General features: G+C 38.6%; 1 protein-coding gene across 8 annotated transcripts in view; it reads left to right on the top strand.

Moving 5' to 3' along the window:
* The window catches only part of GALNT18 (polypeptide N-acetylgalactosaminyltransferase 18), a 326,140-nt gene that overhangs the window by 172,606 nt on the left and 131,566 nt on the right, over window positions 1-21,968 (top strand). For all 8 annotated transcript variants that reach the window (XM_074884918.1, XM_074884914.1, XM_074884915.1 and 5 more), the window contains 3 exons: window positions 6,590-6,773; window positions 7,690-7,887; window positions 10,325-10,439. In XM_074884918.1, the coding sequence (XP_074741019.1) occupies window positions 6,590-6,773; window positions 7,690-7,887; window positions 10,325-10,439 (497 nt within the window). The remainder of the gene's footprint in view (window positions 1-6,589; window positions 6,774-7,689; window positions 7,888-10,324; window positions 10,440-21,968) is intronic.

Here is a 21,968-nt window from a genome sequence, read left to right as displayed (position 1 = left end):
ACCTTACAACCAGCAGGAGGGTTCAGTGAAGTGTCCATCTAAGCTCTTTCAATGCATAGACATGATGTTTGTGAGAGGATTGAAGCAGCCCCCATCAAACCCAGTGAAAGCAATGTGTGCTTCCCACTGCTGTCTACTAGATTCTCCTGGGCGATTGAAAGAGTGCATGTTGTGTGTAGGGGCTGAGAGGGGAAATGTATATTTTTTCTGCCCTTATTGTGGGAGAAGGGTACTCTTCATGTGCTAGATTAAAGAAATCCTTGGCATGTAGTCAGAGATGTGAGCTGGAATGAATTGTTGTAGGCCTCATTTATCTTAATAGATGTGGGGAGGTGTGACAGCAGCTGAGACTTTGGACTGCTGAATACAAAGGTTGTGACTATGAAAGTTCATTACACTATCTGGCTTTACATGTGGGTAGCCTGAACTTCTGAGATTAGCATATGCATCTCTGTCAACAATACAAGTTAGGTATAGTAATGAAGGAAAAGGACTATACTGCTTTCTTGTTTTTGAGGTCTGTCCAAATCAGTTCCTTGCATCATGTTGGTAATTTCCCTGGGGTGATTTATCTATTACCAGATAACATGAGGTTATTAAATACATGTGCACAGCAGGCCCTCGTTATCTGTTTGTGCATTGTTGCCCTCTGTTGCAAACATTCTATATACACATGTGCATTACAAATGACATGCCTCTATCTGGTTATAAATATTTTCCATTTGGAATTATCTGCTTCTGCTACAGAGATGAGAGGTGATCACTTGAGCATGAAAGATAAGGGGCCAGAGGAAAGGAAAATAAAAACTATGAAGCACTGAGCTGCATACGAAATAAGTGACATAATCCAATGTATAAGCCTATTAGATAAACTGCAGCAAACAGTTTTTCTTACATGCCTAGCTGCTGCCATGAATTCAAGTTACTACATGAATTCAGGTTGTATGCCTACAGAGTGACTGTAAGGGAAGAGAGGGGTTTTTTTTGCAGCAAACCTGGTATAACAGGCTTTCTTTATTTGCCAGAAACAGAGTTAGCTATGTTAATACATTTTGTTTTCCTAAAGGCTATAAAATTGTTACTGAAAGAGTGGAAAGCAACTCTTCCTAAGACTTTGAGCCACAAATAATCAGATAAAGATGGAGAAATCTTGGTTTAAAATGAATTGGTTTGTGCAAATTCTGTCTTTTTGCCAATTTACTTGCCTTTCATGCAGAAGCAAGATGTACCTGATGAGATGCTCCTAGTATGGCAGCAGCTCTCATGGCGTGCTGACTTCTTGTGCTTTGCCAGCTGGCTGTTTTGCCTTGGTGCGAGGCAGTGGATCCTGTTCTGGCCTACTGCACAGGGTGTTCTGGAAGGCCCTGGGATCCTTGCCAGGAGCAAACTGACCAGTGGTCTCTTGCCTCCGAGACAGGCTCCACCTTATACCTGAAGCTGCTGTAAGGATTTGCTTTTAAAAGTGTCTTTTATGATCCAAGGAAATATCCGGTGTGGTTCTTTACCTGGGGACCGGTGTGCCTTCTAGGCAGCTCAATGAACACACAAGGCTAGAGCATAAAAATAATGAATTGGCAGGATTTTGCACCTTTCGTATAATGTGTGAATCCACAATTTCTGGCACAGGGAGGACAATTGTCATGTTAAACCCCATTCTGTATTGAAGAATAATTTCTTTCCCTTTACAGTAAAAGAAGCCACGTTTGCACCAAGGGCTAAGGTTGAAGAGGGACATGGTAACCTGGGCCTTTGACATGGAAATAAATGTTTCCCTAAAAGTAAAAGCACAAGGCTTGCAGAGGTGGCAATAACATCCAGCGTGCATTGTGCTGCACTGAAGTCAGGAGGGACTTTTAGGCTTTAGAAAATGCATAAAATTATGAGAGCGCATTTATTTATTTATTATTTCAGTTCTGTTGCCAAACTTACAGCTAAGAAGAAGAGTTTTAAAAAGTCAGTAAAATGCATCTGTCTCAGCGAGGCATGAGTGTCAGACTTTACAAATGTAATTGTTTGGAGGGATGTGAAGACTCATTTAAGCACTCAGAATGGGAGTGCATTAAAGCATGAAAGTTATTGAAAGTGAGGCTTAATTGACTGTTCTTTAAGCTACTTCTCTGTGAAGGTGAGGCAGTAATTTATTATTTATGACAACACTGTTTGTATCAGTAACTTTAAAATTTAAAGTCTGGGGCAGATCCACAGCTGCTGTAGCACACTGGAATAAGGGGCTAAGGCATCTTATATCATTGAGCATCTAGCCTGATAGGGAGGGCAGAGACATGTAAAACGTAGGCCACTTGCATGTGGCTGGATGAAGGGCATGATCTGTAGATGGTTTTCTTTCTGAGAAACATCCTGGGGCATATGGGAGAAATCTTTTCCATACTGTATGTCAGCAACCCCCCAGCGTTTGAAGAGTAGGCAGGACTGTGGTCCAGCCTGCCTCTCTGAGCCAGGACTGGCCACTCGTACGAGCCAAGCAAGCGGCAGTATTGTAAGGACAGCAGTTGCATTGCCAGGGCCTCTCTCAAGCCACCATTCTCTCAGACCATATCCTGAAAGGAAGATGCCTTGTGAAGGGGTTTTCATTAACTAAATGATCCCTTCACATACAATCTCTGTAACTCTGGGATGGCTGACATCATCTGACCCTTATGCTCCCTGCCTTCCCTGCCTTCATCCTGCTCTGCTTCTGCCCCTTCCTAAGGCAAAGTTGCATGAATTCTTCAGCACTGCTTTGTCATGCTGAATAGGGAAACTTGACAACCAAAATCTTTGTGGATTTGTTAAAAACAAACCAACAGCCTCTTAGAAGTATTAGAACTTGATTATGTTAATATTAAACATAATTATGGCACATTAGTTATGTTTGCTACAGTTACGAGGAGAGTTGTGCTGTGCTCTCCAGACATCTGTACCATCTAAATGCAGGTGGTAGAGTACATTTCCAAGCGCCAGATCGGCACCATTTTCCCATTCCATATACGGCTGCTCTTTCTCTCCAATTGCAGATACTCATTCAGCTTAGTCAAATTGAGATTGAGAGATTCTGCGCTGAAAGGCAAACGCATCTATCTTTATAAGCCTGTTTCCATAATCAGAAACTGAATCAACAGTGTATTGAGGATGGCACATTTGCTCATTCCCTTTCTTCTCCCTATGGTGGCATAAAGCAGTGAAGCACAATAATTAATGAAAAACACTTGATTATTCAGGCAACATATCTGAGGTTGAAAGAAACAGAGCATGGGTTAAAAATACATTGCTGAAGACCATCAGTGCCATCACAAAGTGTATGATCAGTTCTAGGGGGAGAGTCCCATCATTCAGTCCAGTTGGGCAGGGTGCTCTAAAACTGTCAAAGACAATTGAACTCAAGATTTCTCATGTAAAACTCAAGAAAATGTGGAATGCATGAAAAAACCTGACTTAAGTATCCCACTAGGGTGTCTTCAATGTTCTTCCCGAAATAGTGACTTTTTTAGCTTCATTTACATGTCTGCTGTGTCCTGTGGCTGAGAGAAAATGATACTTTTTTTTGTAGTCTTATCTTCTCTTCTGGGAGAGTCTGCCCAATAGGTTTTGTAAGCAAAGGGTGCACATAATGCTCTGCTCAGCGCTCTGCCTTTGCAAAGTAAGGCTAATCTGTTTTAAATAACAAAGGCCAGAAGATGCCTGACTGCAAAATATTGCTTTGCCTCCTGTGGACATGCTACAGAGTAAGTCACTGTTTGTGGGCCAGTATTGAAGATTAGGTAAAATGCAGCACTTTCCTCTGCCTCCTGCGGCTGATACTGAAGTCCAGGGAAGGATTCCTCCATTCTGACTGACCATGGGTAAGGCTTCAAGGTTCCCCTGAGACCCTCTTAGGCCATTCACTTCATTTGCAAAAAACTGCAGTGTAACCAGAAAATTAGAAGTGTGTACTGCCTAGTAAATGTCACAGCTATAATGTGCAGCTGAAGTCGTGCTGGTGGTAAGCCAAGATTTGGGTTCTGTTCCAATTCCACCTATTTCTGTACTACAACTAGCTATGAAAAAGATTTTATGTTTCCTTGAGCTTATAAAGTCAGTCCACATTAGGAAAAGTCTATGACAGGAGTAAGAATAGCCCACTTGCTAAAAACGAAGGTGATTGAGAGAACAATGACTCTATCAAGGATACTGATTTTCAAGTCCATTATTAGAGCCTGATTTCCTTTTATAGATTTTATACCCGGTGGTGCTGCATTGTTGTGGCAAATAAAGCTTCCCAGTATTGCAAAGCTATGAACAGCCACTTGCACTGAGAACAAAGCTTTGATCTTCATGTTTTGATATTCACCCTCCACAGTGTTACATTTTGGGAATAGAGAACTGGTGTGCACTATTTTTGGGTGGGCACAGTTTCAGTAAGGTAAATGTCTTCTTTTGAATTTAAAGTGCTGTTAGCTGGTGGTTGATTTGATAGTTTCGTGCTTGCTACAAATCTCTATGTGTTAGGGGATGAACAATAAGAACATGTGGCTTTGCACAAGCGTGACAGAAAACCTGAATATGATTTTTTGATTTTATAAAGTAAAAAAATTGTACTGAGCAATATGCAGCAAATCTAATACAAAGTAGAATAGTGCTCTGTGCTATGTGTATAAGTGCCTCATACTGTTTATTCAAGGTGATGCAGCCATAGATAAACAATTTGAATAGTTATTCATAATATAATGCGGAAAATTCTAGGAATATATTGAGTCCATTCCTAAAATATAGCTGCAGTTTAAGTACTGTGGTGGACATGATCATCAGATTATCTCTTTTTAATTCTTGTTCTTTATGAAAAACTGTATCAGCACTTTTCTTTGGTGTTATGTCACTTCCATGAGAGAGTTCATTTATGCAAAAGTATGTGGCATGCACGGTTCTGCAATGCCAGTGGGACCAGCTTCAAGAGCATCACTCCTGGTGGCTACCTGGGAGTCTTTACAAAGAGGGGTGAATTTAAGGACTCTTTGTACTTGACCATCTTGTCCTTTCCTCCATATCCTCAGAGAAGTAGGTCCACTAAGGTCATTGTAATGACCATATGCATTGTAACAGTCTAGTTTTCAAGGACTGCTTGTGAAACAGCTCTGTTCTTTCTCAGCCTGAGAGAGGACACATCCAGATCCTTTCCAAGGATGAACATGTATTTAATGTGGTTAACAAAGTGTGCTTGCTTTTAATTTTCTGTTGTATTAACCATTCTAGTGTGCATGTTGTTCAGATCTGATTGAGATGACCAGTTCCCAGAGTGGTTGGCTGCTTATGTTGAGAAGCTACCTGGGCTCAATGCAGAAACGTTCCCCTGCCTAATGCCAGCAACACTATAGCAGGGAAATTCTCACTGGTTAGGTTTAAAAGAAAAACCCTGTTGTATTTTATTGGGAAGCAGTCTGGGCCAGCCAACCTAACAGAAGTTGTACTCCCTCCCACACTGCTGGGTGCTGCTCCTTCCTCTGCTGGGCACTGGTGCTGTCCCTTGGCTGATGCAGCCTCCCTTCAGCTCCGTGCCCCAGAGTGCTAGGTGCTGGCCAAATGCAGAGAGAAAGAAAACTGCTGTTTTCTAGAGTTTAAAGTATGAATAAACTGAAAAGAAGAAATAAGTGTGCTGATCCCATTTTGCAGATGGGGAGTTGATTATGGAGAAGTGGCTTGCTCAAGATTTCACAGAAAGGGCTAGGCAGCATTGAGCTCTTAATGCAGATTTGATGATATTCACTTAGCATCGTAACCACAGGAGCGTTATTCTGCATCACAGCAAAGACATTTCTGGACTTGTGGAGAGATTTGGAAAAAAGGGAACTTAACACCAAGAGAATTCGGAGTGGTATCATAGCATAAATAGCACATGGCAATGCTAATAAGGAATAGTAGTGAACAGTGTTTTCACTTAATAATAGTAGGAACAGCATACTCCAGCTCTGCATATTGGATTTTCTCATGCAGTGGTCTTTAAACCAGAGATATGATAGCTGTTGATATGAAAATTATCATATTTTAGTTAGGAATTATTCTTCTCCAGTACTTTTACTGGTCTTCTGCTGAGATAAGAGCAGAAGTCATGGAACTTTGTAGTAGAGATAGAAAAGAGTTGCTGAAGTTTAGAAAGAAAAATGGAGAAAGGATAAATAATTCATTTTATTCTTAACCTTTTTTTCTTGAAATATTGGTAAAGAAAGTTCATGGACAATACTTGGACATATTTTTCTGGAAATATAAGATAGTTACCTTGTTTGTTGCTACAGTAACATAATATGCACTTCTGCAGCTATGGTACTTTATGATTGAGTGCTTTATTTTGTGGCATGTTAATGTTAAACATTGGCAGGATTCTGATGTCAATCATGTAGGCTAAATAGTTACACCTGGATTTTTTTTATTACTATATAATTTATGGTCCTTCTACTTTTTATTTGCCTCCTTTTAGCCTTGACTATTTGAGAATTCTTAGCAGCTAAATCAGAAGGGAGTGTTTCCATGTGTGAAGACTCCTGTTTTGCTGAAAGAACAAGTTTTTACATCTTTTTGAGCTGATACATCTTGTTAACATCTAATTCTTTCCTTTCCACAGAAGAACTCAAGGAGAAACTAAAGAAGTATGTTGATGAAGTGAATGCCCGTAAGCCTGGCTTCATCAAGGTTGTTCGACACAGCAAACAAGAGGGGCTGATTCGATCTCGAGTTAGTGGATGGAGAGTAGCCACAGCACCAGTAGTTGCTCTCTTTGATGCCCATGTAGAATTCAACGTGGGATGGTATGTGTCTTCTTGAATTTCTCTAAGGGACCTTTTCTAAGCTGTGTTTATAAATTACTGAGTGGCATTTCTCTTGCATATACAGGGTGAGTTAGCATTCTGACCTTTTTAATGAAATCACAGCACAATCATGGACACAAGCATGAAAAATGTATTTGTGCTGTGTAACATAATCTAGATAAATTTTTATAGTGTGAATTATCTCCTGATCTAATTACAGTGTATTTAAACTATATTGGAAAACTGCACATTACAAACCTCCTCTGATAATGTAGCGCTTTGCCCATAGGGGCAAATTTATCTTCTTTTAATTAAAAATACTATGTTTCTTTTATGTTCTAGAGTGTAAACAAAGAAGTGTCATTTTGGCACTGAGGTTGCTGCTCTGTGCAAAAGTAGCACATAACTAAACCGATGTATTTTAATTCATTTACTGTGGATTTGATCTCTTTTGTTGCTTCTTGAGTAAAAAAGATGGTAAAAAGGCAGGAGCTTCTGTCCCTAGGATAGATCTATTATTAACTCTGATCTTGATGTCCTTGATAATATTGAGAGCCTGAAGTTATCATTATTTGGTAGCAAGGGTGTAAATGCTCTATGATATGCAGATACTCATTTCTTCCATTCATCAGCTAACATCAAGGTTAATAATAGGGCATCCTAGATAAAATATTGCAGTGTGTTATTTTGTGGCAGGTCCTGTTCTGTCAAAACCCCATCTCAAAGAAAAAGGAGCTCTGAATGGGTAACAGCTGTCGACTTTGCCCCTTCTGAAATAATACAGCATAAGCTGCTATTCATTTGGGGAGTTGGACTAGATGACCTTTAAAGGTCCCTTTGAACACAAACTGTTCAATGATTTCCATCAGTGCTGTGCTTCTACTGACATAATCTTAACATTTTTTTCTTTTTTTAGGGCTGAACCAGTACTCACTAGGATAAAAGAGAACAGAAAAAGAGTAATTTCTCCATCATTTGATAACATCAAGTATGACAATTTTGAAATAGAGGAGTATCCCCTATCAGCACAGGGGTTTGACTGGGAGCTGTGGTGCCGATATCTGAACCCTCCTAAGTCGTGGTGGAAACTGGAGAACACAACTGCTCCGATAAGGTAAGATGCAACTGTGACCTAGAATAGTGTGTCACTGGAAACGTTCATCTAGATATGACAGATGGTGAGTGGTCTCAGCTATGTAATAGGTTTTACCTGACAGTAATGTTAAATTAGTTAAATGCCATTGAGCTGTCTTCTTCAGCTTTTGTCCTTGACCCCTATACAGTCATCAAGAAAACTGTTGGGTTTAGTAGATCTTTTTAAATAGGTTTCCTTGTTATTAGCACGTGGCAGAACACATAGCTGAAGTGAAATGGTGGACTTGAATGCTCAGCAGCACTGCTTTCTCTAAATGTCTTGTCTGCTAATTTAGTGGTGATGGGCCAGAAGCAAAATTTTCTTTACAAATACATCATATAAACAGAACTGATCTGACAGTTGTATTCTTTATAACACTGTCACATAGCTTTACAGCTGTGTTATGTCCTAGGAGTTAATGCTGGTCCACTGATAGTGTGTGAGCAAAGACTGTATTAGATCCTTGCTTTGATACAATCTAGCTCTGTACTTTCTTATCATGTCTAGAGTATTGTTAGGCTGGTACAGAACAATACCCTTGTCTCAGGGAGGGGGCTAGGTGCCTCTGCATCCCCTCAGCAGCTCTGTTGAGATTCCAGGCCTTTCTTCTAGCTATGCATTCATACCAAGGAGGTCACTGGTACCTATACTCTAGCTCTCTGCAGAAAGAAAGTGTGAAGACTTTTCACCGGCTGCAAAGCAGAGCCTTAAATAGCAGTGGCAGCACGAGGAGTCAGTGTAAGGGGTAGCTTTCATCCAGTAGTTCCGTCTTTTCAGGCCGGCACCTGACAGGGAGTTGTCAGCTTAAACACTCTGAACTGCACTGGCCCACATGCTGGTTGTTAGAACAGGACCTAGAATTGGAAAGTAGGAGGAAATTTCCACATTGTTAGAAATGGTTATCAGTGTTAATGAATTCTGTTAGCATTATGAAAGTGCTTTGAAATATTCTACTATGTCCTGGAGAGGCAAACCTTCTATATTAATTACAGTGACTTTTAAAATTAGAAGTATTTAAACTTAAAGTTTAAGAAAAGAGCAAAAGTTTAAGTAAAGAGCATATGTACTTTTCCGTTTTACCCCAAAACTCTGTTCTCCATGAGGGTTGTGGAGTGAATGTCCTTTAAGAATATTGGATGTTTAGATTTGTTCCCTAGCCCTTTCCCTGGCACCTTTTATTCAGTGCAGTACACTGCATGCGTGTGCTGAATAATTAAACAAAAAAAAGCCACGTGTATTGATTGATGGTTTTTATCATGCCTCCAATATGCTTCTAGAATTATAACAAAGGGAAGCAGGTACTCTGAAAAATGCTTTAAAAACAACACCAAAAGCAAGAGTACTTTGTTATAAAAGAAGCATAAGTTTTGAAGTGATGTTAACTGCTATTTCTCCATCAATAAATACATCAGAAACAGTCTTTCATTGTTATAAAGTGAGTACTATAGCACTTCAAGTCAAAGGCATAAATGTATAGATTTCTGTAGAAGTGTACAGTTTGTGATTGAGACATCCTATAATCTGTTTGAAAGCAGATGTCTACTCTTATTGCAGCTTGAATGTTCCCACTAAATGCAGAATGATTTCCCCTGTACTGCTAATTAATACCCTGTTGTTGCCAGAGTTCTTGATACCAGCATAATAATCAGAAAAGACATTTTTGTTTCTTGCCATTGTGGATTATAAGGTCGGAGAAAAATGAAAAGGCTAAATTATTCTGTATTCTCTTCCACTGCATCTCATAAAGGTAAAATTGTACTCTCTGTGCCTGAACTCTTACCTTAAGATTGGCTCTGCATAGTAAAAGTTGGTTAATTTGAGGTCATGACATAAATAGAGCTTACTGATTCGGTAAGGATATGTGACTTGTTTAAATTTGGCTCAGGACAATGGACTAATGTTACAGTAAGGTGGTAAGGGCAGACATTTGTTGATTCTGTACTATAGAAACTTACCTGGATGTTCCTATTCAAGAAATAATCTCTTCTTTTACATAAGCTTACAGACACAAGTTTTATTAGCTGTAGATGAACCTCGCGTCTGGCTAAACACACAAAACTGTGCATCATTGAGTATCCTTGTCAATTATCACAGACAAGAAACCTGAGGTCTTAGCAGGGATAGAGACTGGAATGGTTGGTGCCTCAGAAAAGTTGGGGTCTGGCGTTGTTAGCACGGAAATCCTACCTGTTCAGTGAATATGTCAAATAATTTTGAGTCTGTTTTCCTTCAGTGGTGCTTTTTTCACCATAGAATCAAGAACTTTAGAAGACGAAAATGAAAAAATCTGAGACACACCTCCCTAAGCATCTGTCTTGACACACCATTTGATCCAGCAATTATAATCTATTTCTGAATAATTAAATTGTTCATATTCTATCTGTCAATTTTGGTTGCTGCTGGTTTATTCTTTCAGAAGTCCTGCATTGATTGGATGCTTCATAGTAGATAGAGAATATTTCCAAGAGATTGGCTTACTGGATGAAGGCATGGAAGTATACGGAGGAGAGAATGTGGAGCTTGGAATCAGGGTAAGGAACGTTGTCCACCAACACTGGTTGCTTACATTTAAAATACAGCTTGCTGCTTATTACAGGGGAAAGACACAGTCAAAAATGTATGAATGATGGTATGCAAAGGAGACCCACAGCTCTGCTGTAGTATGAACTGTTGTGTTTGAGGAGGGAGGGGAAAAAAAAAGAGCAAAAGCTCCTATATCTTTTTAAAGAACTTATCTGGGATAAGAATAGAAACACAGAATTTGGTATTATTCTTTCGTTCAAGTAACAATGCTAGAATTCTGCAGAGATGATACCTAAAACTCCCAGCTTACCTGTGATCGATCCCAGACTCAGTAAGGAGAATAGTTTCTCACAGGTGTAATGGGAAAAGCCTTTCTAGATTACTTGGTTTATTTAAATTAGGAAAATCACTATGGAGCAACCTGGAATACATAGGCATTTATACAGCCTTCTCTCTGAAGGGGAGTTAAGATATCCATAAAGTATGTAAGTATGCATATTTTCTTCTTCCATCATACACTCTTCATCTGTGTGCTATATGCAGTATTGTGTGTGATTTGTGTACCACTTTCTGTATCTCTTCACACCTAAATACCATTCTGAAAACACCATGCTGTTCTGTTTGAGAATCCTTCAGGTTTTTGATACAAGAGAAATTCTTAGATAGTTGGTAATGAAAAATGGTATGATGTGTGTTATAAAATTAAATTCTGAACTCTGCTATGAAATGTTAGTGAAAACGTGTATTTTGTACTTTTTAGTTGCTAGAATAAAAGCATACTGTTACACAATAGCAAAAAAAGGAGTTTATTTCAAAAATATAGAATTCTCTGTTAAGACTGTGAGATATAACAAAAAATATTCATTTTTAATTCTTGGTTCCTGGAATTCTTTTTCTCCCACCTGTCAGAGATAAAGCGTTATTGCAGCAAGACTGAAGTGTAGGTCCCCTCTCAGTTACATTAGACCACAGTTTTAAGGAAAGGGAGAGAGAAATGCAGGAGTGCTTCTTCTGATAACACGATTCTCCTCACTGTGAGGACCAGAGACCTGCCTTCTGTTCCCAAAACCTGATTTTGCAGCTCAGTGTTGTGACGAGTTGAAAATTAGTGTCACTTTGATTTTTACTTTCTTTTCTCAGCTGACAAAACTATTATCTCCTTGTGACTGTGAGGAGTTTTACCTAGTTTTGCATCATGAGAGATATGCTGTCCAGTCTGCTATACTTTGCCTTGCAGAAGTTGACTGGAAAGAGTACTTTGATAGACAAGACCGGAAAGACACAAATTTCTGCATAATTGAAACTTTGGAGTAGGCTGGATCACTGGAATAAGGCCCAGCACTACTCTGATTTCCTTACGGCTTCTCATCTGTCTCCAGGGAAGCAGTGTCAGACCTACATAAAATACTTTCATCTGTAATAGATTGTAGTGTGCAAGGTAGCATAATGTATGCTGCCTCATCTAACTTTATCCTGACTTGGATCTGTGTTCCTGCCTATATCAAAACAAATTACTGAGCTGTAATGAAGATTTTTTCAGCAGTTTATTACCAATTCTTCTCACAATTCTCAGCATATCCCATATAATAACCAGGATGAATATAAATGTACAGTGCAATAGTAGAGCTTCTGGGAAGCACATATTATTTCTGCAGATGTTAAGCTTGAAAAGGAAGCTCCTTCCCTCAAGTCACCTGCTTTTGGTGCACACCTGGGGCCATACACTGTTCCTCGGCAAAATACAGGTGACTGCTTCAAATATGCTCTCATATTATGGTGGGCAGCTGTGTCATTCAGGTGCATCCTAAGCATTTGTCCCTAGAGGTGCAGCTCCCAGGGGCTGCCTTTCATTTCCTTTAGGTAGGGGTACGTGTAAAACTGTATCAGCAGGTGGTTTCAGGCCAGATGGTCTGTCTCTGCTGCTGATCTACATTTTTCTCTCTGCAGCAGTGAACAGTCATCTCTAGATTACTTGTGTTGCTTTCAACTGTGAGGCCTGCAATGAATCACTTAATAAAGGCAGTAATTGTTCTACAAAAACTACATTATAATTATAGTATTAGTGCAATAAATAACGTTTCCATTTTAAAATGGTGCTCTCCAGGCCATGACTACAGATTGCTCACTGTGCTTCATTTTCATTGCCATTTTCCTTTCCTAAGAACTAATGTAGCTTCATCTAGTATTCTGTGTGATATGCATTATCGTGTTGGGGTGGAGCAGCAGACACTGTGTGCCCAAACTGTCCTGGTATCCAGCTAGCCAAGAAGTAGGATGTTACATATCATATTCTCTGATATGATGGAGTTGATATCTAGTGAAATTTCCTTAAGTTTTTTCATGGCTTGAATTTCTAAGCAAATTTCACACAGCCTGTTCCCATTCTTTGCAGTGTTTAGGCACTGGATAGTCAATTCTTGCATTGGGAAATTGTCTGCATAGGCATGTAAGAACAAACACCTACAGGAACAGGAGAGGTTACTTTCAACTACAGAAACAGAAGCAAGAGTTAGGATCATTTGAGCTACCCATTTATCTTAAACACACTAAGTAGAGCATGGTCCCATGTCCTTACATTACTAATTTTGTTCCAGAGGATGTAAAACTACTGTGAGCCAAACTTGGGGTTTTTACTGTGCAGGGACTGCAATTAGACCCTGACAATATGGAGACTCATCCCAGTATTCTCTCCCATGGGGTATTTTTGTCACCTCATCATCTGCACAAATAGTTATTTATGTTATATGAGTGCAAGAAAATCCCCAAGTACTAGAAACTGTATCTGAAGTATCCATTGTTGGTAAACTATAACAAGCCACAGAAAACAGGCCTTTGATTGGAGGATTATTCTCTTGACTGATTAATTAGTTTCTCTACTCAGCTCTTTTTATCTCTAATTTGGTGTATTATTTTAACTTCTAAGATTTTTACCCTTGTCTGTGGCTTTGTAATAACATTTGTAATATCTTAAACATATATTATTAAATAAATATTAATAGAATTCTGTTGCCTTGAGCTAGAAGCTGACAGATGAGTTCAAAATGTGAATGTATTTTCTCCTCAAGTAGATACTTTTTGCAAAGCTATTTATTTGCCCAATAAGAAAATAAAGGCAGGCTAGGCTGGTTGATGCAAGACTTGACAGCATCCTTTTTGAGCAGCTCAGTCACTTTTTCTGGGATTTTTGAAAGATTCATTTACTGTGCCCCAGAATCATATTCTTAAATTCACATTGGGATGAGTAATGCTTCTTTTTGGTTTATGCTCAGTCATTCCCAATTGAATGGACTTAAGTGTGCTTTTAATGGACCAGATTGCATTTGGAGGGCAAACTGGAATCACATTGCTTATCCAAGAGACCAAATAGGAACTGCGCAAATCCATTGTAATTAGATGCAATCAGTTAGATCCTGCATTAGATGGTTCAATTGTAGTTTTCAGTAGGCTTCTTAAAGGCCTATTCCAGTTCCTACTGAAGTCAGCAGAAGATTTGCTATCAAGAGCAAGCCTGTAGCAATCATTTTGTCTTTTAAAGCAGCCTACATGTTTGATAAAGCTTCCCAATATCTGTTACAACAAAGTTGTTTGTACCACTTTTAGGGATGCCTGAACAGATATTCAGTGATTTGCCTCAGGTCACAGACTAAGTCATCATCAGAGTCAAGGGAATGTAAGCCCAGGCTTTGACTTAGAGTAATTATGTATGTCACAAAGACTTTGTGCTTGCAGATGAATTCGTGTTCACAGGGATATAATGGCCCTGTTAAATGGGTAAGAGGAAATTTTGTTAGAAGGTAATAGCTCTTTAAGGGAAAAGGAATGGATCTTGCTCCCGCTAAACGATATATCAAGACTTTACATCAGCTGACCCAGGAGGAAAATAGCTTTTATAGTTCAGACTGAGTATGGCACTCTACTTTTATATAGTATATTGCCATAGTGCAATTAGTTGTATTTGCAGTAAAATAGCATTATAATAAATATATCCGCTTCATTTCTTGTTAGTCTGGCAGTTTGTCTATAGAACTTACATGAAGCTGATACTGGTGCTTTTTCTGTTGGTGGAGTACTAGAGGAATGCAGTTTATTAAGAGAACGGCAGACATGAGTGAGTTACACCAGAAAATAGGCCCAGTGGCCTTTAGGGTATTCTCCATACGGTAGGGTCCCTCTGTTGCAGAGCAAGCAGATGTGAAATTTGTCATGCCTGTTCCTGATCTATATTTTCTCAAATTCCAGAGTTGGCTTTCATTTTTTTTGTTTGTTTTGGGGTAGAGTTATTTTAGTGTTGCTTTTTTGTTTGAAGATGCTTTTGGGTATATCTTTTTTTCTTTCTTATTTACCCCCCATGCCCAACTTCTTGGGATCATGACTCTTCATTGCTGACTAGTTAACCCAGTCTCTGATATGGTGCACAGAAACCTATTGCTGGCTTACATGTCCAGTCATTTCCAATCCAAACTGTTTGCGTATCCCAGTTGTTTCTCACCTGAGATCTCTTTCTTATAATATGTCCTTGCAAGAGTGTTCTTTTTGATAATCATGAGCAAGTGCAGATATTTACATTTGCCCCCAAATCTCCATATTTATCTGAAAACATTTTGAACTTTTTCCTCTTTCCCTAGAAATTTCCAGCAATTTTACCAGTAGTGTTTCTACTAGAGGCCACGAATTATATGAGATTGTTAATATATTACATGTAAATAGATGTCTGTTTTTATTAAGGAAAGCCTTTGCAGTGCACAAGCTAGCGTGTAGTTTCACGACATGTAGGCTTAAACAGCTACACTGGTTTACATTTTTCTCCTTCTCCTTGCCATCCTCTTGCTCTCACTCTTGCAGCACACCGGTGCTTTGGCTCTGCCAGCACAGTTGTCTGAATGGCTGCCCTGTACCCACTGTCTCTGAACACCTCCAGTTCAGAAGTAAACCTTTACATTTTAAATTTTGCTTAAACCGCAGAGTTAGTTTTAATGTTAATCAGTTTTTGCTTTACTATGCTGCCTCACAAACTGTTGTGTTAGGAAAATTGAGAGGCTGGTGTGCCAAGAGGTAGAAATGACTGTGAGGGACAGAGAGTGAGGGGATTTTTCACTGAGCTGCTGTATTGTGGAACTGTTTGCATGGAAAATGAGCAGTGGGATGTGTCATGTGTGCAGAGCGTCCCTTTTTGTCCTTGCTGCTGGGTCCTGTTTCATGGCACTCCACTGAGCAATGTAGATCTTCCCTAAATTCCCTTCAGGAAAATGAATCTAGACGTCCCCCATTCCTGCACTTACAGCTACCATCACTTGCTGTGGTCTTAAAGCCATGTTTTTAACTTGATTTTAACAAGTAGGCCATAGTACAGAAAACATCCTTAGTGTATGATCACAGGTGCTCTTCAACGGTATTAGGTTGATGATGTGCAAAGGGGAAGGGCTAAGAAGTACAAGACTAAGATTATTCTTAGTTATTACTTTTAGATAACATTTAAATACTGCTTTTAAGATAGTGATTTAATTAAAGCTTTAAATAGAAATATGTCTATTTTATTTTTATCCATTTTGTGAATTAAGAAGAGATCATTTCTAAACTGAACCCTGCAAAAAAAATTTGTAAAGATTGACCAAATATTACTTCTTACAAGATGTAGCCAATGCTCTTCATAGCCCGCACTTTCACCAAGATAAAAATAATTCCTTGGCAGTGTAAGTACAGTGTAAGTACTTGTCTAGCACCCTGTGTAATCAGTAGTGGCTTCTCAGTGTGGCCAGAATTATTGCTAAGGTTAATTTTTCGGGGGGAAGTACCTCACTGTGTTAACAACCTGAATCCCAAGATGGCACAGACTAAAATTCTCTATTTACATGGTGATAATTCCAACAGGGAAAAAAAAAAAAAAAAAACAAAACAAAACAGCCTCTGTTGAGGAGAAAATAAGGAATTGTTATGCCTCCAAATGGATGTCAGTCATAACATCAACAGAAACTGGCTTTCTGTGGCTTGTTCTGGTTTTGTGTCAAAACTACAGTGGAATAATGGTACTAAACCAGTGGTGATCTGGTTATTCAGTTTGCTGCTTTTTTGCCTTTTAAGATGAAAAGTGATTTCTTTTACTTCCTATTCATGACTTAAACTTGACAATGTGTAGTGATTTATGTGTCAGTTATTTGATGTGCGTAGCAATGAGATAGACATATTTGAAAGAGGACTGAATCCATATGCCTTCAGTGACCCTTGAAGCACGTTATCTCTTAGTAACACAAGGCATAGAGTAGTTCCTGCAATTGTAAACCAGCAACACAACATACGTAGTTTAACAATACATTGTAAAAGTTTCACAGCTCATGAAGATATGTGCAAAATTAATCCCTGAAGAACAAAACAATTTAAAAAGTACATAATGAAGCAATTAGCTAAAAGAGGAAGGAAACTACTGACAATTTAATACGGGAAGAATCTTTACATGTATTACTTTTTAAATGAGAGTCTTTTATAAAAGCACAATTAATGTAAAATGAGACCTATGAGGCAATTAATGATGGCTTCAGAAGTAAGATTTAAGGGATAATTTACATTTTAAAAATTGAGAGCAGCTCTAGTTACGAGCTATAGTTATGAGCCTTTTATTTCCTTTTAAAAAGTCTTTTAGATTGTGGGTGTGTGTTTTTGTAGGTTGCTTACAGTTTCATATTAGGATTATCAGCTTGGTTATGAAAAAAAGCTATTCTTGCACTCAAATAGGTAAGTTTACCTGAAAGTATGACAGGTCTGTATGATGATGCTAAGTAAAATAGTCTTCAAAAACCTCACAGGGCTTCAGTAAAACAGATGAAGTAATTTTAAAAATATCTCTCTTCAGTCTCTGATTTTTCTATGCATACTGTTCTGAGCCGTGACTGTAGGCAGTCACCTCTTGAAATTAAATTACATCCTAATTTCCCACTCTGCAGGGGTACACAACAAGGACTTTATTCTCTTTTCCAGCACATTCAGCATCTAGAAGCAGGAAGTAAACCAGAATCATAGCTTCAGTAAGCAGTTAATTTTTTTTCTCTCCCTGTCCACCTACATTCTCCTTTTTCTAATCCTGAGTTTATGTGACTCAGGCCAGGACTCTGTGTTTAATTCTACTGTTTGGGCAGACTTCTTTAGCGGCATAGGCAAAGCTGTGCCTGGCTTCTTGCTGAATTTGGGAAAGGTTAGCCAAACCCACCAGTACTTATTGTCACTCTGCAGTTATTTAGTGAAGATTGTCAGACCTCAGTGGAGTTACAACCTAAATAAAGATTATTTCATCCAGTGAGTATAGTTTCTAGGTGTACAGAGACAGATACACAAATGTACACGACAATCCAAAAACTTTCAGGGTGCCATCCAAAACCCGCTGATTCCTAATGGAAACCTGAACATTGATTTCAGTGATATTTGCATCTGACCATTCCCTCTATCCTTTCTGCAGTCACCTGTCAAGATACCAAAATAAAAATGCAGACCCAAAATCATCACAGACTTAGCTCATGGTATTGAATAAAAATAGTTTATTCATACTTGCTTGTAAAGCATCAAGTACATTATTGGTTATCAGTAAAAAATTAATGGTAATGACAAAGATTCATAAATATTTTTTGCATTAAATTGTTCCCCAGAATATATTTAAAAGATATTGGTGACTATTTGTTTCTATTAACGGTAGTAATTAATTCACACTGACTATTTTTTTTTTTTACCTTCAGGGCATCTTTAATGAGTTCTTCTAATTTTGTCATTTGCAGACTTCACAGAAGCTAGAAATTGCTTCAGCTTTTCGAGAAATCACTTAATTATTAAGAAGTTTTGTTTGCAGTCCAAATGAAATGCTGGTTTCAAACAAGGTCACATCAGTTCTTGCAGATACTGCATGATCTGTGTAAATTTAATGAATGCAGTACATGCTAATAAACTGCTCAGCATCATGTAGGGTTTATTTTTTTATTAGATTAAGCTTCCACAACATGAACACTCAGTGATTAAAGAGATAAAAAGAAACACTTTTAATGAAGAAGTGTTATATCATTTTATAATGAAGTATAAATTAAATATTAAAGAGAGGGATCAGCTTCAGAGTTGTAATTGTTTTGATTAAATATGCAAATTCAAATATGTTTCAATGCAATTGAAAGAGATTCACTAAAGGATGTCGATTTAAAAATAAAACTAAACAGAAATGGAGCCCCTTTGTCTAGTGAAGCAGATTTTCCAGATGTGAATGGAATTTGCTCTAAAAAAATTATAACCAGATTGATTTAGACATTTCTAAGGCTGTGTGAGTCACCAGTCTCTGCTGCACACTGGAGGCTGTGCACAAGTTGTCACTACTGCCCTCATTTTGGTGGGAACGAGTGAGGGATGGCAGCATAGCGGTGTTAGGGCTTGCGCCTTTGCAGAATGCTTAAGGAAGCCATTTGGTGTGTTACTGCTTCTGTAGCTGCCTCCCTTGTGCCTTCCTGCTGGAGTGCCCAGTACTTTGGTCCTTTACTCCTTTAACAGAGTGGAAGTTGCAGCTGATCTGTTGTGCCACTACCTCTGTTCTCTCTGCAGTTTTCTGTGTCCTCTGCTTTCCTGGCTCTTCCAATGAAAATAACATGTTTTCTATTTGCTCTGGGGGGATACTTTAACCCTGGTGGACATAAATTCACAGAGATGTAGGGTCACAATTAACAGCTTACATGTAAATGTACCTTTGGTAAATTAACAGTAAGAAGTGCTTAGAGCTTGGGCAAGTTTTCCACATGTCACAACAACTGAAGATTTAAAAGGGAAATTCCCTTCCCCCCCCCCCCCCCCCCCCCCAATAGGTTCTCTGTTCATTTAATGTTCCTATCATCTCCCACTTGGTTTTCTTAGTTTAGGTCACAGGCTTTGTTGATTTTAGTCTTTCAGCTTTGTAAGTGTTAGAAGTCACCTTGGCACTGCTACTGTCGCTTTACACCTTGATTTTTTTAATGAAATTTTACTACCTTTTGCTGGTGATGAAGGAACCCTTTCAAGAAGAGGAAGCCCTCTGAGCCTTTCTTGGGGCTATACCAAATATATTAACCTCCTCAGAAAATTCAAGAATAAAGAGTCCTTTCTAAGGTCCTCTTGGAAGGGAGCATTGAAAACACACTGAAGTGGACTCTCAGAGCTCTTTGGAAGGGAAACTCCAGTCGATGTGTTCTTTTTTTGCAAAGTGAACCAGCAGGACCAGAACCTCAAGAAATTCCTCCAAAGCAAAGCAAACTTTCTGCATTGATGGGGCTCCAGCAATCATGCTAAGTACTCCCAAAGATACGCAGTCCTTCACACTTGAAAGCTTTATAAGGTCTTTGCCTTAAGGGAAAGCCTGAAACCCATTGGTACAGTTTTGTAATAGAGGCTTTTACAGAATGAAATGTGAATTGCTATTGACAAGCATATGTGTATGTTCAGGGATTTGGCAGGAAATGGAGACTGTTGCTAGCAATTTCCACCTCTTGCTAACATACATAAAACATCTTCATGGGCAACAGGAAAAGGTGCAGTGTTTCCTTTTAACCATGGTTTAGGAATTTCATCAAGTTTCTTCTTTGCAATTTGTATAAGCAGGTTTGTCTTGATTGCAGCGACAGTATACTCGGAGATACAACATTTTACTTCAAACCGTTCCAAGTGGTTAAAAAAAGTTTTTGAAGCTCTTTTATCTTTAGACTTCCTGCTAAAGTCATGGGTGATAATTTGGAAAGGCTTCACTGATTTTAAACCTTTGTATTTATTTATAGCCATCACAGAAAGTAACAGTGCTGGAGAACTAGAAAGGTGCTATTCAGTATGGATGAAGCCTGAATAAAGATCACTAATGAGAGCAAAAAAATAGCTGTGAAATTCACAGGGGAAACGTGTGAAGTTGTAAGGAATTGACCCCTCAATTGCTATTCCTATTTCTTAACTACAAAGACAATCTCTTGTCTACAGGAATTTTATTAGATGTGGAGCAGACCACTCTAAAAGGCCTTGCAACTTCCCTTTGAGTTGAGCTGTTAAGAAAATATATTTCTTAGTATTAAAACATTAATTAAAAAACAACCTAAAAAATGTCTTTGACCAAAAGATGTTGGTTCAGAATAGTTAATGAGTCCGTCCTTGCACTGTTCATGTGAGATTTATACTTTTTTAAGACGTCTTGAAAAAACATCCAACCATCCACAGTGGCCCCAGCACAGTGGTTGGAGTACTATGGATTTGTTTACACAAGTAAAGAAGATGAGGGGAGCTAGGAGTGGTCAGATTCAAATGGACAGTTGGTCTGAGAAGGAAAGAACGGAAGAATGGATAGGTGTTCTTGACCTAGAAATTCCCTTATTTCAGATTTAATGAGGGAAGAATGAAAAAGCCTAACACTTTCTGTAGCAGTCAATCATGTTACATTGGTGTTTAATATTTAGTGTATGACTAGCAAAGCCCTTCATTCCTTGGCTGGAGATTTTGCACATGTTTTGGGGAGCTGTGAATCCAGAATCCCTTGAGATTCCAGGAGAGGTTCATGTCATTTGAAAATCCCAATTTAATGCCTACCTACATTTTCTTTCTTTGCAACTGCCCTCTCCCTGAGTGTAATGAAATGCTCAGAGTAAAGAGCTTTCTCATAGTACTGTAATCCCACTGGCAACAAATGCTTGTGGGAGAGAAGGGTACTATGGCTTGTCCTAGATGGGACCAGCTGAGCAAGTCAGGGTTGTACTTTCTGCCCTTATAAAGTATTGCATCTGCTTTCACTCTGCGAGTATTCTGCAAGGCTTTGTAGCCTACATCTAGGGTAGTGCTATTTGTTTAGTGCTGTAACTGCAAGCTCTGCACACACAGTAACTTATGATTCCCATATCTTCAGATCACATATGTTTCTCATGTCTTCCTCTTTAAAAAGTCATTAATTAAAGGACTTTTATTCATCTCGATGTATGGAAAACTATTGGCATATATCTCTAGTCCCGTTTTGGTGCATGCTAATCACATTTTCATGGATTGCAGAAGATTTTTGCTTAGAAATAGTAGGATTTGGTTTTCAAGTTGTTTAATACAACCTGCCTGTTCTGTCAGCATCTGTATTGACAGCTCCGTCTTAGCATTAAGTTTTTAAGTGAATCCATGGTTCTTGCAGAGTAATTAATTAGTCTTTGGAAATACAACAAAGACTGATGGTGTCTGAGAGAAAGGATTGGCCATCAGATTGATTAATTGGTGTTTATTCAGGTAGGGGGTAATTGTTATTTACAAACTATATTAAAGACTTGGTCATCTCAGGATGTTTTTTGCAAACACATATGACTTCATTAAAAAGTCAAATCAGATTTTACTGATTACTGAATCAGTACTAAAATGAGTCCGCTCTTCAGATTTTCAGATCCTAGAAATTTACTTGGAAATTCAGCTTATTATAGACCATGAAATTCTGGCTCAGCTTGTTGTCAAGATGACATTCAGATCTAACTCTGAAAATCCCACAGAAGATTTGGTGTTCACATGTTGGACTTGGATCAAGGCCATCCCTAGTTAAAATG

Source organism: Strix uralensis, chromosome 15 (assembly GCF_047716275.1).
Source record: "Strix uralensis isolate ZFMK-TIS-50842 chromosome 15, bStrUra1, whole genome shotgun sequence".
NCBI lineage: Eukaryota > Metazoa > Chordata > Aves > Strigiformes > Strigidae > Strix > Strix uralensis.
This window is presented reverse-complemented; position numbering and strand designations above follow the sequence as displayed.